Genomic DNA, 12931 nt, shown 5'->3' with positions numbered 1-12931 from the left:
TTTCTTTTGTTGTATATTCCCCCCCCCCCCCCCCCCCCCTCCCCCATAACTTGTGTGTGCTGTGATGTGATTGAACGTGGGTCGCACAATAATGGTTGACAAATAATAGATGGTTTCAGATCCAGTCACACATTAATATAGTACATTGCATCTATTGTCGGTGTATTTTAAAATATTTTTCCAGAAAAATGAGATTGATTCCAGCAATTAGATTTATGAATCTGTTACGGTCTTATGTCTAACAGTAGAAAAGCGGTTAAATTACAAGAAGAGAGTTCGGAAATAAGAAACAGACAGGGAGAATGTGTTAAATATGTAGAGAGACCACCATTCACGATGCTTACTGGACCAAATATCGGAGGTTGGTGCTGTGTTCTACCTTGTAACACATCTTGTGCAAATATGGCACAAGTGATTGGTTGTGCCGGTCTAGAGTACTGTACCCTCGCGGCAGCATCTCTGTGCCACGTTTAAGCTTTCTTTGTGCGATCATCAAGAGCATCCCCAGAAAACTCATCCTCTCCATTCTAAATTTCTAATCATGGGATTCAAGAAATGTTGGAGGACTGAGCCAAGAAATGTTGAGACACAACAACACAAAACTGGAAGAACCGTTTGCCCTGAAGACGCAACATTTCAAGACATAGCTAAAAGGCTTGATGTCTTGTAGAAGAAAGAACTCGAAAACAGAAGCAAGAGAAGAGCCAGAAAGAGTATTTGAATCGAAGGAAAATGCAACCGAGAAAGGAAGGGAATCATATTCTCCTGATGAACTGAGACGTTTAACTTTGAAGGCTGCTCAATCTGATGCTGAAGAAGAATCTGAATGGAAAGTCTTTAATCAGAGAATGAGTTTAGTAAAAGAGAAAAGGCAGATGGTAAGGAGCAGGATATCCTCGAAAAGCCATCATGCACAAACAATCCACCTTGGAGAATGGATCTTCATGCTCTTGGAGTTTCATTCAAGATCAACAGCTGTTGGTGCTTGAAAGATATATCGAGAAACAAAAGAGCAGCTTTGATTCAAGATGACTCCTGGCTTTGTATAGGTTCTAGTAGGCTTCATCACTAGTAGCAGCTTTGATCCAGAACGTTTTGCTGAAAGTATTAGAAGTTTGTTTCAGGAAGTGCAGAGAGGGCTTGAGGTTAGGATACCTCGAATCATAGATTCATAGGTGATCTTGAAGGGACATTAGCTCGTGAGGGAATGATACATTTGAAGCGACGGGAGTGATCACATTTAGCAACAAAACGTGTAGACTATTTACAACTCCTCCAGCTTTTCTAAAGGTTAATGAAAATACTTTAGGTCGTGTGTATAATTTACCTGTACAGGGATGATTGGTTGTGTTTAGATTCCAACTAACCAAATGGTGACCAAAGGAATTAGTGGGAATGGGTAATTCCTCTTCATTCCTCAAATTTTATATCATTTATGTGGAATATTATTTTCTTAATGTTCCTTCTCATTCCTTTTAATTTAAGTAATTATAGAGTAAAAGTATTTCTTATAAAATCTGGCAAGGAACAAGAAAGAATAAGTATTCCTTTTATTTTGTTCCTCTACATTCTATTTCTCTTTATTTCTATTATTTCTTTTAGGATCACCAGTTAGAGCCTATTAATTTAATTGTTTTCACCCTTTTAAATCTTTGTGAAACCTTGGCAATTTCAGATATATTTGGGGCTAAATATCCTGCATGCATTACTCTAAGGTTCTAACTGGTGATATAGGAAACCAAAGGGAATGATCAATTCCCACTCATTCCTTAAAAATTACACCATTTATAGAAAATTTTTGCTGCGTCTGATTCCTTGTCATTCCTTAAATTTTAAGGAACCATAGAACAAAAACATTCCTTATCAAAATTGATTTGGAACAAAAGTAATAGATATTCATTTTAATTCCATTAGTTTTATTCCTATTCATTCATTTCCTACTCATTTCTATTTTTAATTTATTGATCACCAGTTAGAGTCAATGTATTTTCTGGTAGAATTATGTAGAGATTCTAAATTCAGTTATGGGTTTGGTTTACAGATCAGAACTTCGGTTTGGTATTTGGTTAGCTGATTGGAAATTTCCAATGTAAAAGGATTGGTAACAAGTGAACTTTTTTTTTTGTCGACCATTTTACAGACTTATGTGGACTCTGTAAACCAAACTGGGTGCTCCGTATCTATATGGACAGTAAACGACGTTTGTTGCCTCACACTGCGTGCTAAACTATCCGCCTTTTTATTTTGCGTCCGCGGTATATGGATATCTCTGAGCTGTTAAAACTTCTCTTCAGACTCTTGATGTCTTCTAAGTAACTCGTAAAAGCCGGCCATTCTTCTGGTTCCGAAACCATCTTCACCAATTGAGAACAATGCGTTGCAAATGTAACATTATATTGCCGTAAATTCCTCATGCACTCTATCGCCCAAATAAGGGCTTCGACTTCGGCATGTAACGGAGATTGACTAGCCCTCATATTCCTAGCTCCCAGTAACCCTTCAAAACCCTCTAAAGTACTGTACCATCCTTGTCCTGAAAAAGTATCATCTGCTTTCCATGATCCATCCGTGAAACACCATCGTCCCGATCTAGTCGATAGTATTACGTTAGTCGTATGTGTAACCTGATTCTGGTAACAAGTGAACTATAATGAGAGGAAGAAAGGATTAGAGAATGGACTAAAGAACGGATGAGTCTTAAATTGGATGTATATGTTGCTTGTGAAAGTGATAACAAAAATCACTTGCATGTTTTTTTCTTTGCATCTTGATATAATGTTCAATTTTACAATATTTGGCTCCAGTTATGATCTTCTCAAATCTTTATTAAGATAAAATTCTATAATATATGAAAATTTACTATTAACCCCTATTCTAGCAATACTGAGATAGTGAAAAACTCTTATGTGATGGTTTACAATAAAGCTTCTGCATTATTTTAGAATTTGGTTCCTATATATATATATATATATATATATAATTCTTTTTTATAGATTATAGGATATAAAATTTATCAAAATTTTCAGAATAATATAGGTATATATATTCGTTGTGGTTTTTATTGAAATCAACTTTTTAAATAACTTTCTATTGAAAAAGAAAGAAAACCCCAAACATAATATTATTTGTCTGACATTTTTATACTGAAAATATTTACTCTAGGTCTTTTCAGGTATTCTGGAAAATCAAAATGACTTTTTTAATATGTATTTTTTAAGTTGAGAGCAAATTCCAATACGGTTAAAGTCACTAAGGTTCAAGTTTTGGTTATTGGAGAATTAAAGTTTCGACATCAGTAGAAAAAACGTAAATGGCTAACTCGTAACTAATCTGAATTCATTTTGGTGTGGATCAAAATATCCTTATATAATTTAAAATATATATATACTTTTTTTCTAGTGTTTCAAAAAAGGAATGTGTACTTTTCTCCCCACTTTACAAATACCATTTTAATACTTCACGTTTCGCAAACGCAATCAAATTGCTTTATGATAAAAACGACAATACTATGAAGCATAAGTGCCAAAAACATATAAAGGGCTTTCGTAGTGTCATCTTTATAATTCCCCTTTACTGTTCTTGGGCTTTCGTTATGTCATCTTTATAATTCCCCTTTACTGTTCTTCTATTTCTCAAACGGATTACGTATACATAGAATTTTCATACTATCTTTATCTTACATCAAAGTTGAGAGAAGAAAGTAATATTTGACTGATATGGGTGGCCTCTCAATTCTCATAATCTATAAAATATTGGTAAAAATCAGATTAGTCTTCAATCCTCATGGGCCTCCTCTTACCAAAGTAACTTACTTTTACTTATACTTTTATAGTGGAAAATTCTAAAGCAAAACCTCATATTAGTTTCTACGTTATGCCTTGAAACGTTATTAGGTGTATAGTTTGTTATTTAAAACATTCGCAGCGACAACCATAACTAAAATGAAAAAAATAAACCACCATGTATTATACTAGTCACCCTGATTTAGTTTTTTTTTTACCTTTATCACCTTTTATGTATACTTTTATGATATCAGTTAACAAATTCTTTTAACTAATATACACACCACCTTTACCTAATATTTTTCATTTAAAGTTTTGACATAGACCAAATCCTGAAAATACAATCCCTTGTCCAAATAAAACCCAAATTACAAAAATTTATTCCACTAAACATGCGACCTGTCGTTTACATTTTCTGGATTCATATACATTCTTATTAATTTTATAGTACTAGTAGTATATTTGTGTCACTCAAAAAAATATAGTAGTATTTTCGTCTGCTAGTAAATCATCTTTGTACTACTAATGTGTAATAAGCATCGCGAATTCCGGTAAAACAACGCAAGTTGTGACCGTAGTTCACCAAAGCTTCGACATTCAATGAGTTCTTGTTCACTTCGTTAAGTTGCAAACCAATTCATTGTTTTAGAAGAAAAACAACGAACTTCTTTTTTTGGGCGGGCGGGGGGACCATCGAATCTTTTAAGTTGTGAATTTGGTTCAAGCTTTAGTCTAGTTTAGAAGGTAATTTATCGACAGTCGAGTTTGTTGAGGGTAATAATCCATGGGTTGAAACATAATATGAGCTAGTATGTTTTCCTAAAAAGGGATAACATATTTCAAATTTTGCGGTATAGAGGACGAGATTTCACACGCTTAAAACTAATTGTTTCATTTCTTGAAATAATGTTTGTTGTTTGATATTCATTTCCTCCTCTCTCCTCTCTCCCCGACTCTTCTCTTCTCTCGAACACAAAACTAATCTGAAGATCGTCTCCGGCGTCCGGCTGTGCGTCCGCGCGCGTGTCGACGCCGGAGGGCCACCTCCTCCCTTGCTCCTCCTCCTTTGCTATTTGCTATTCATCGTCTCTCCTCCTTCCTTCCCGATATGCTAGTGGATCTGCGGTGGGGTTACGACCGGGTTAGAAGCCAAGCGCAAGGTTTTCAGATCCGGTTTCGTTTCAGCTTCTGGTGGTTTCACGGTGAGGTTCTGAAGCGGCTTGTACGGTGAATGGTCGGATTTTAGGGTTTGTGGATTAGATCGGTTTTACTTTCGATTTTTTCCCTGGAAGTCTTGTCGTTGAAGTTGATGATGGTTGGAGCTTGTTTAGAGTCTCCGTGTTCGAGATTCCAACTGGTTTCTTCGACATTAGGGGTTAGTCTTTTGGGTCTCTCCGGCGTCGGAGTGTTCTGGAGCTATTCGTCCTTTGTCAAGTGAGCTCTGGTGCTTCTTCAGACCGGAGACGGGTTCTGGGCAGATGTACGCAGGCGGTGATGGTGCTCTGTTCCCAGCTCTAGCTCGTGTGAATGATCGTGTTGTTTGTAGCAGGTTGTCGTCTATGGCTTCTTGTGGATAACTCATTCGGACACATCACTTCGGTTATTGTCTTCACGGCTTCTATTCAACCTTCCTGACATTGGTCATGGCTTTGTTGGGGATGTCTCGACGCTTCATTGTTAAGGTCTCTCTCCATTGACACCGGGGGAAACTTCTTACTCATAGGTTAATGTCCCTTGGTTCCCAAGGGCGTCAAATGGCGAGGCTGTGCTCGGGAGTCATTCACGGCCTCGGTGTCTCCATTTGATCAAGGTCGCTTCCGAGGACCACCTTAGCTTCTTCAGCTCTCGTGGTGGTGTGCCTGATTTGCCTTTTAGGTTTTGAGACTGGCTAGTTTAGAAGTGGCAGGGCTTCCAGCCCGTTTTTGTGCAGGTATCGGTGGTGGCGATTGTAGCAAGCACTTGCTTGTTTGAGATGTGGTTCAAAACGTCGTGTGGCGTTTCATACGAATCGGCTTTGGTGGCACTAGCAAGGCTCTTGGTAAGTATCTGAATCCCCTCCTACAGTTGTCCTGAGCTTAATGAACGGAGAAGGTTACTAGCTTCGTCGAGATCTTTGGAAACCAGCTACTCCGGAGACGTCAAGGAAATTCCCGGCATCCAAGGTAACGAGGAGAACCTCACTTTTCCAAGAGCAAGCGTTGATGGTTGAGAACGGCTACCAATATTGAAGAATTTCGAAAGACAAACTAGTGGAATGTGCCGGGTTTAGTAGGTGGGCGAAGCTAGGTTTGTAATAGATTGACTTTGATACTTTTGTTCAAAACGAGCTTGTAACCGTATCCGATTCCCGATTTATCGGGTAGATTTCAATATAAATATTTTATATAAAAAAAAAAATGTTTGTTGTTTGATTTTAAACCTAATGAAAAAGTGGAATGCCTTCCAACATACTCCCTCCGTTTCATAATACTTGATGTTTTACCATAGTGCACAAAGATTAAGAAAATTGTATTTTTAAATAAAAAATATTTTAAAGATATAATTTTAAAATCAATTATCCAATAATAAAAAAGACTGTGAAATCTAATTGGTTGAACAGTTTCCAATAAAGTTAAAGTAACCTTAAAATCTCAAAATTTCATCTAATTTGAAACAAAATTATCTTTCTAAAACATCAAGTATTATGAAACGGAGGGAGTATAAAGTAAATACTGCATACATTATTTTACATGTGTGCATGCCATGAAAGATGAACGCAAGGGGAGACGAAGAGGCAGGAGACTCGCATGATTCTCCTAATTTTCGCATTCATTTCTACACAAAAGTCGCTAAAACATAACTGATACAACGACAAAAAAGATGAAGAAGAGAGTGATTAAACAATGAAAGAGCTACCTTTGACTTTTTCACACCCTACGCCAAATTGACCGTTTGTCCATCTACACGTCCTCGTCAACGTCCATCAGGATGACCTTTATTATCATCTTACCCAACAATACAATTCCCAAAAGACTAACTGCCTAAAAACAAACCATGTGGTAGTGATAACGATAGAATGCCCACAGAATATAACGTTTTGTAACCTAACCATTAATCATACTCTTAGTATCAAAACTGTAATGTATTCAAGGTGTATTATTCCAGAATTGTTGATATTGATTACTGAAGGTACTTATTTACAAGTCGTTTTCAATAATAAACAAACAAAAACGCCATACCTTCCCTCGTGAAACAAGAAGCACAAAACAGGAGCGTTAACATTTATTTTTTTTATTTTTAAATTCAATTCATTTTTATATATTTTCTTTTCTTCTGCTTCATGTCTTCTCTACCATTATACATCCTCCTTAACTTTTCCTTTTCTATGTTCAAATGAATCCACTCCCTGTAAAGGTTTTCTTTTCGGTCTATTTAATCCCAACCCATTTCATATAACGTCAAACATTATTGGGTTTCATTACAAGAACACAAAGACATGAGTTTTACTAAAGATCAAGATCGGTTCTGTTCGACGCCTAAGCTTCCTATGTTTACATATCCAATGAACAGACCATATGAAACTCCGGGATTAGCTACACCGCCCGTTAACATAGCCGGTTCTGTTCCTTTTCTATGGGAAGAAGCTCCCGGAAAGCCTCGTTCCTCCGTTAGAAAACTGCCGAGAAGGAACCAGACCGGAGAAAACAGAGGAGCTACGAGATGCTTGGACCTTCCTCCTAGGCTTGTTTTGCCCGGAGAAGCTTGTAAATCGTCCACGGCGAACGAGCCTTCTCCGACCACTGTTCTCGACGGTCCGAACGATTTACGTCGCCGTTCACTGTCGCTTCCCAGATCGGCGGCTGTGATCAGGAAGTTGAGAGGTGTTCCCGCGCCGGGGGAAAAGAGACCGTTTGGGTCAAGTAGATGGGGAAGTTTCGGGAATTGCAAAGAGGTGTCTGAGGGTGTATATGACTTTTCACGTTTTAGAGACGGTGGCTGCGATTGCCGGAAGGATTGGGCTGGAGGAGGATATGACTTCGCCAGTGACGGCGGTACAAAAGTAAAACTTTTCAGAAGACTTCAAAGAAAAGGAAACCTTTTTAATCTCTCTCATGCAACAAAGTCAGATTTTTGGGTAAGTTTACCTTTTCAGCTAAACTGAAAAATCAGAAGTTATACATACTTTTTCAAAAGTCCATAATTATTTGTTTATTTACTTTATTATCAAAATCTTAAAATAATGAAGACATAATAATACATTTTTGGTTATGAGGTAACTCAATTATTCGATGTTTAAAACGCAGGCAAGGGTTTACGAAGGGTTTAAGCAAGTGATTCCATGGAGGCGTAAGCAAGAGAATCTACAAAGGACGAATTCTTCCACTATTTAAATCGGATCTCTATTCAATTTCTTCTAACTTTATGTATAGACTATAGTTGATATACTAATTAATTAGTCTTCTCTTGTGTATACTTTATTTATATATAATATGGCAATGAAACAACTTGTATTTATAGTTTAGAACTAATATCTAGGGATTTCGATTTTTATTACATGTATATAATACTTTTATTGAATAGAAATTGGGGTTCATATACACAAAGAAGACCATACTTAGCTTTTTTTTTTTTAACACTGAAGTTATCATTAAGCAAAGGGTTAAAAAACCCCAAAGAGGACAAAAGAAGACCATACTTAGCTAGATACCCCTTTACTGTGATGAATATTGTTTCATTTCCTATATTCCGAACCTACCTTTATTAGTCTTCCTTCCCATACATATCAACAAAAATGTCATCTAAGATATGGTGTCAAACATATCTACTCTCATCTCTACGATGGTTTCTTAGAATAGTTTTTTTTCTTCGCTTTTAAATAAATTTGGGCTAGTATCAACTTTTTTCTCAACCATCAGAGAAAACAAAAAGCTTTGGGAAAGTAGCAGAGGAAATGTGTTACATATATCTGCAACCTCGCGGAATCGGTGAGTATTAAGATATGAAGCTGAGAAGACCCCATTTGCTCGATCAAATTCCTAGCGGCTCTTATAGGAAATCAACTAGCGGCTCTTTGGCCAACTCTTAATGACGGAATCTTGAACAAACAAGAGAAGAACAAGCTTCCAAATCGTTCCTTACAGGTTCCATTAGAGAAGATGCCACAGCCAGAGCTTAAAGCCGATGGATCTCTCCGTTTCCCATGGGCTGCAAGGTTGGGTCCCCAGTCTCGCAATCTTTTCCGGGCAACATCACCTACATACCGTCTTGACGGTACCCCTGAGGTAACAATTCCTTCAAAAGTCCTTAGATTAGGACCCGAGAACAAGGATGAATATGTTATTGGAAAATTTCATAGATGTTCTTTACCCCCGGGTGGTCTTATTCATGCTGTGGTCAATAGAATTTGGGGCAAAAAGATCAGTGATTCATCCTATATGTTTCATATCCCGCACCAATCTACTCGTCAATGGATTATACAAAGGGGGGTTTGGCATATTGACGACTGTTTGCTCTTTGTATTGCCGTGGACTCCAGAGGGTTCATTCAAAATCCCAGAAATATCAACACTCCCAGTATGGGTGACTTTGAAGGATATCCCTGATTGCTGCTACTCTAGACTAGGTATTAGTCATGTTGCATCTGGTCTTGGAGAGCCTATCTTAACGCAAAAACCTCGTCTTGATCCTTCCAACATGGGGGAAACAAAGGTATTGGTGGAAATGGAATTGGATAAGGACTTCCCGAAGCTTATAGCCCTTGACGATAAGCAGGGCAATATCTTTCTGGTTAAGGTTGAGTATACTTGGATACCGTCAACATGTGAGAGGTGTGGGTGCTTAGGACACAAATCTAAAAGATGCTTACAGCCTCCTAAGACTCCAGAGGATAAAACCTTGTCATCGAAGTCAGTGGCTTCTAGTGTTGAGGTTCCTGTGGTGGATATCGACATCATTCTTCACCAAAATGAGAGTGCTTCCCCATCTCTTTCACCATTTGACCCAAAGGAACTCACTGGTGAAGAGACACTACCTGATACTACCTCGGCACACGAAGCTCCAATGATACGGAATCAGTTCAATGCTCTGGATGTTATTGATGTCAGTTCTGAAGTGGAAGAAAAAACCACTGAAAAAGCTGTTACAAACTCAGATTTTGGTTTGGCACAAGACCAAGATACACCATTTGTTGCATCAAATGTTTCTGTGGAAAGCCGAGGAAATATTGTATCAGCGCAAAGTACTATCTCATCCTCAAGGAATCAAAAAGATATTCAAACTTCCCAGCCAAGCTTTATCACTTCTACGCCCATATTAGCAGATTTTCAATCTGCTCCAGCTGTAACACTTTTTATGGAGTCTCCTCCATCACACAAAATTATTAGCAATGAAGTTGAAAGAACTTCAGTTGTTAATCCCTCAACCACACCATCTAATGTTATTGAATTCAAGAGTCCCTCTTGTTTTTCAGCTCTAGGTGTTGTGGATGAAGCTGAGATCGAGTCAACGAGCTCGCTTGGCTTGACAAGAGGTGGGAGAGAGAGTAAACCTCCTATCAAATTCCAAGACTTGGAATGGACAATACAAGGAAGAGGGAAGCATGGTCACCGTGGTCGTGGTCGTGGTCCTAAACACTAGCTATTGTCTACTATGTCATCATTGGTTTTTTCTAGTTTCTACCTAAGTTGTTTCATAGGTATGAAATGTCATCTATCATGAAATATTCATGCAAGCTTTTTCTCGCTATAGGATTTCACCATCCTATCTTGTAAACTTTTAATGTTCTTTTTAATTTGAAAGCCCTTTCTCAAAAAAAAAAAAAAAAAAAAAAAAAAGACCCCATTTGCAGTAAGTTTTCATCTTATTACAGCTTAATTACATATGTGATAACATGGATCTCTTTGAAATCTGTATATTACACGAATCTTAGATTTCCATGGATTATCACATCCAATAGAAATGATAAGGGATCTGAACGAGTTCCTTGCATATCTAACTACATAGCCTTCTAATGCACTCTTTTATTTTGATTTATCCCTAGGTCAAAGAGTACGTAATTGGTTTCTAGTGATTTACATTGCAAACTGAACGTTAGATTGGATGATTTTTTTAGATGCTAAACCCTTTGTTATTTCACAGATTAGTGGGGTGTGTGTGTTAACTTCTATCACCTACCTGTAGTCCGTAAATAATTTGTAGAGGGTAATTTGTTTGATTCTATTGTGTTAAAAGTGAGTTATTAGTCTCTTAGGTAGGCTTTGATTTTAATCTATATAACATTTAGTAGTAGCTCTTAAGAAAATTAGTAGAGGCTAATTTAAGTTATGATAGCAATTAGTGAATTTTTTTATAGTGAATTTTCTTGGTCTCTACAAATTTATATTGTGGCTTCTCACTTCTGCAATTTTATAAGTCCACGTGAAATCCATATTAGATCCTAGACAAGTTTCTGGGTTGGAGAACAGGGTTTTCTGAACCTAGACAAGTCTAGAGCTGGGAATTTGAGTTTTTATCCATGGGTTCCGCCCCGTTTGACCCGCCGTGGTGCGGGTACGTGTAGGCCAGTTCGAAAAATTTAACATCCGGGTGTGGGTCGAGTCAATTTCAAAAAAAAAACGTAAAAGATATATAAAATATCAGAAATTATATAATTTTAATTCTAAATATATATAAATATATAATTAAAATAATTATTTTATTAAAATTTATATAACCCGTGGGTTACCCGCAAATCTGGGTGGAACGGTTGCGGGTATTTGAATCTTTTTTTGCGGATCATGCGGATCGAAATTTTGAATAAAAAAACTAGCTGACCTGCGGGTTGGCGGGGCGGGTTGACCAGCGAACCCAGCTCTAGACCAGTCTATGGGTGGAGGACGAAGTAGAATGATGATTGTGTTGAGAATATGGTTTGACATTTTTATACAAATTAAAAAATGATTGAAATGCATTTAAGTTTTTATTAATTACATTTATTCAACCAATAATATTTTAGATAAATAAAATTATTTATAAAATCAATGCATTTATAATTAATATTAAGATAAAGTTGCATTGGAGTTTTAAAATGACACTTTTGTGTAACAAGAAAAAAATGTTAAAATGACATTTTTCAATCTCACCCAAGATGTCTTTAAGTCTCAGTATAACCCTAAGAAAACATGAAGATTTTGTTTCTCCGCTCTTCAAATCTTGCATCATCAAAGAAATTGTTCAGAAATGCATTTTTAGTGTCAATACAGGTGGTCGAAGTTCTTGGCTACAACTGCTTGAGCCAGTAATCCTCATGCCTAGGAAGAGAGTATGTGAAAAGCTTGAAGAAGAAGTATTCTTCAGAGACATCATTCAGCTTGATGCCTATCACTAGATACTAGATCTTCAAATCTCTCGAGATGGTTCATAGAATGATGAGGAAGACCATGAAAACGGTGTTGACACACCAAAGTGTAGTACACGAGTTTCAGTTCAAAGTCATTCCTCTGGAATCGAGGAGGTCGAATCGCATTGAACTGATCGGGCCTATTGTAATCTCCAAGTGTTCTATCACGAACAGATCCAACATTCCCACAAATCTCAACAACAACCACTTCAGCATGAATCACATTCCCATACGCATCAATCTTCTGCCCTGATTCATTGCGTGCATGACCCTCTTGGTCCCTTAAGACTCCTTAATCATCAGCAACTAGAATAACCAGATTAACCATCTGAGAAGTTGCACCAATAGTGTCCATCATCACTCTCTAGGTTTTGCTCGCCACTATCTAGGTGTCGGTCTTCACTTATATTTATCTGATGGTGTGTTCTAACTTAGAAAACTCATGATTCAAAAGATGCATTCCCTTGTTGCTTATGGTAGCTAGATGCATACACCTAAAAGCCACAAGAAAAAAAGAGGAAGAAATATTAGTAAACAAAAATAAAAAATATAGTATTAAGTTCTGCACCTAGTCTAATCGTGAATAAGGGGTTTCCGGCAACATTGTCAAAATTAATATGTTCACGTTTACACTAATGAGCAACTTTGTAATTTCAGATGTGAGATGTAGTAATTAGGGATCATATCCATAGAGACTCATATCACACAATAGATTTCTGGTTTCAAATTAAGCTAGACAAGTAAATACAAAAAAAAAATAACATTAATTAAAATGGTTTGTAAACGATTAGGAA

General features: G+C 37.1%; 1 protein-coding gene across 1 annotated transcript; it reads left to right on the top strand.

Moving 5' to 3' along the window:
* Positions 1-7122: 7122 nt before the first annotated feature.
* On the top strand, positions 7123-8276 carry LOC108840153 (uncharacterized protein At4g00950). The gene is made up of 2 exons (XM_018612980.2): positions 7123-7896; positions 8066-8276. The coding sequence occupies exons 1-2, from the start codon at positions 7258-7260 to the stop codon at positions 8150-8152; spliced, it is 726 nt and encodes a 241-aa protein (XP_018468482.1). The 5' UTR covers positions 7123-7257; the 3' UTR covers positions 8153-8276.
* Positions 8277-12931: the final 4655 nt, after the last annotated feature.

The sequence above is a fragment of the Raphanus sativus genome, chromosome 2, assembly GCF_000801105.2.
Source record: "Raphanus sativus cultivar WK10039 chromosome 2, ASM80110v3, whole genome shotgun sequence".
In the NCBI taxonomy this organism is placed as follows: domain Eukaryota; kingdom Viridiplantae; phylum Streptophyta; class Magnoliopsida; order Brassicales; family Brassicaceae; genus Raphanus; species Raphanus sativus.
The sequence above is the reverse complement of the archived record's forward strand: the minus strand, read 5'-3'. Positions and strand labels throughout refer to the sequence as shown.

Coding starts and splice junctions, on each gene's coding strand:
- LOC108840153 (XM_018612980.2), top strand. CDS start 7,258: ATGAGTTTTACTAAAGATCAAGATCGGTTCTGTTCGACGCCTAAGCTT. Junction 7,897..8,065: donor CAACAAAGTCAGATTTTTGG/GTAAGTTTACCT, acceptor TTTAAAACGCAG/GCAAGGGTTTACGAAGGGTT.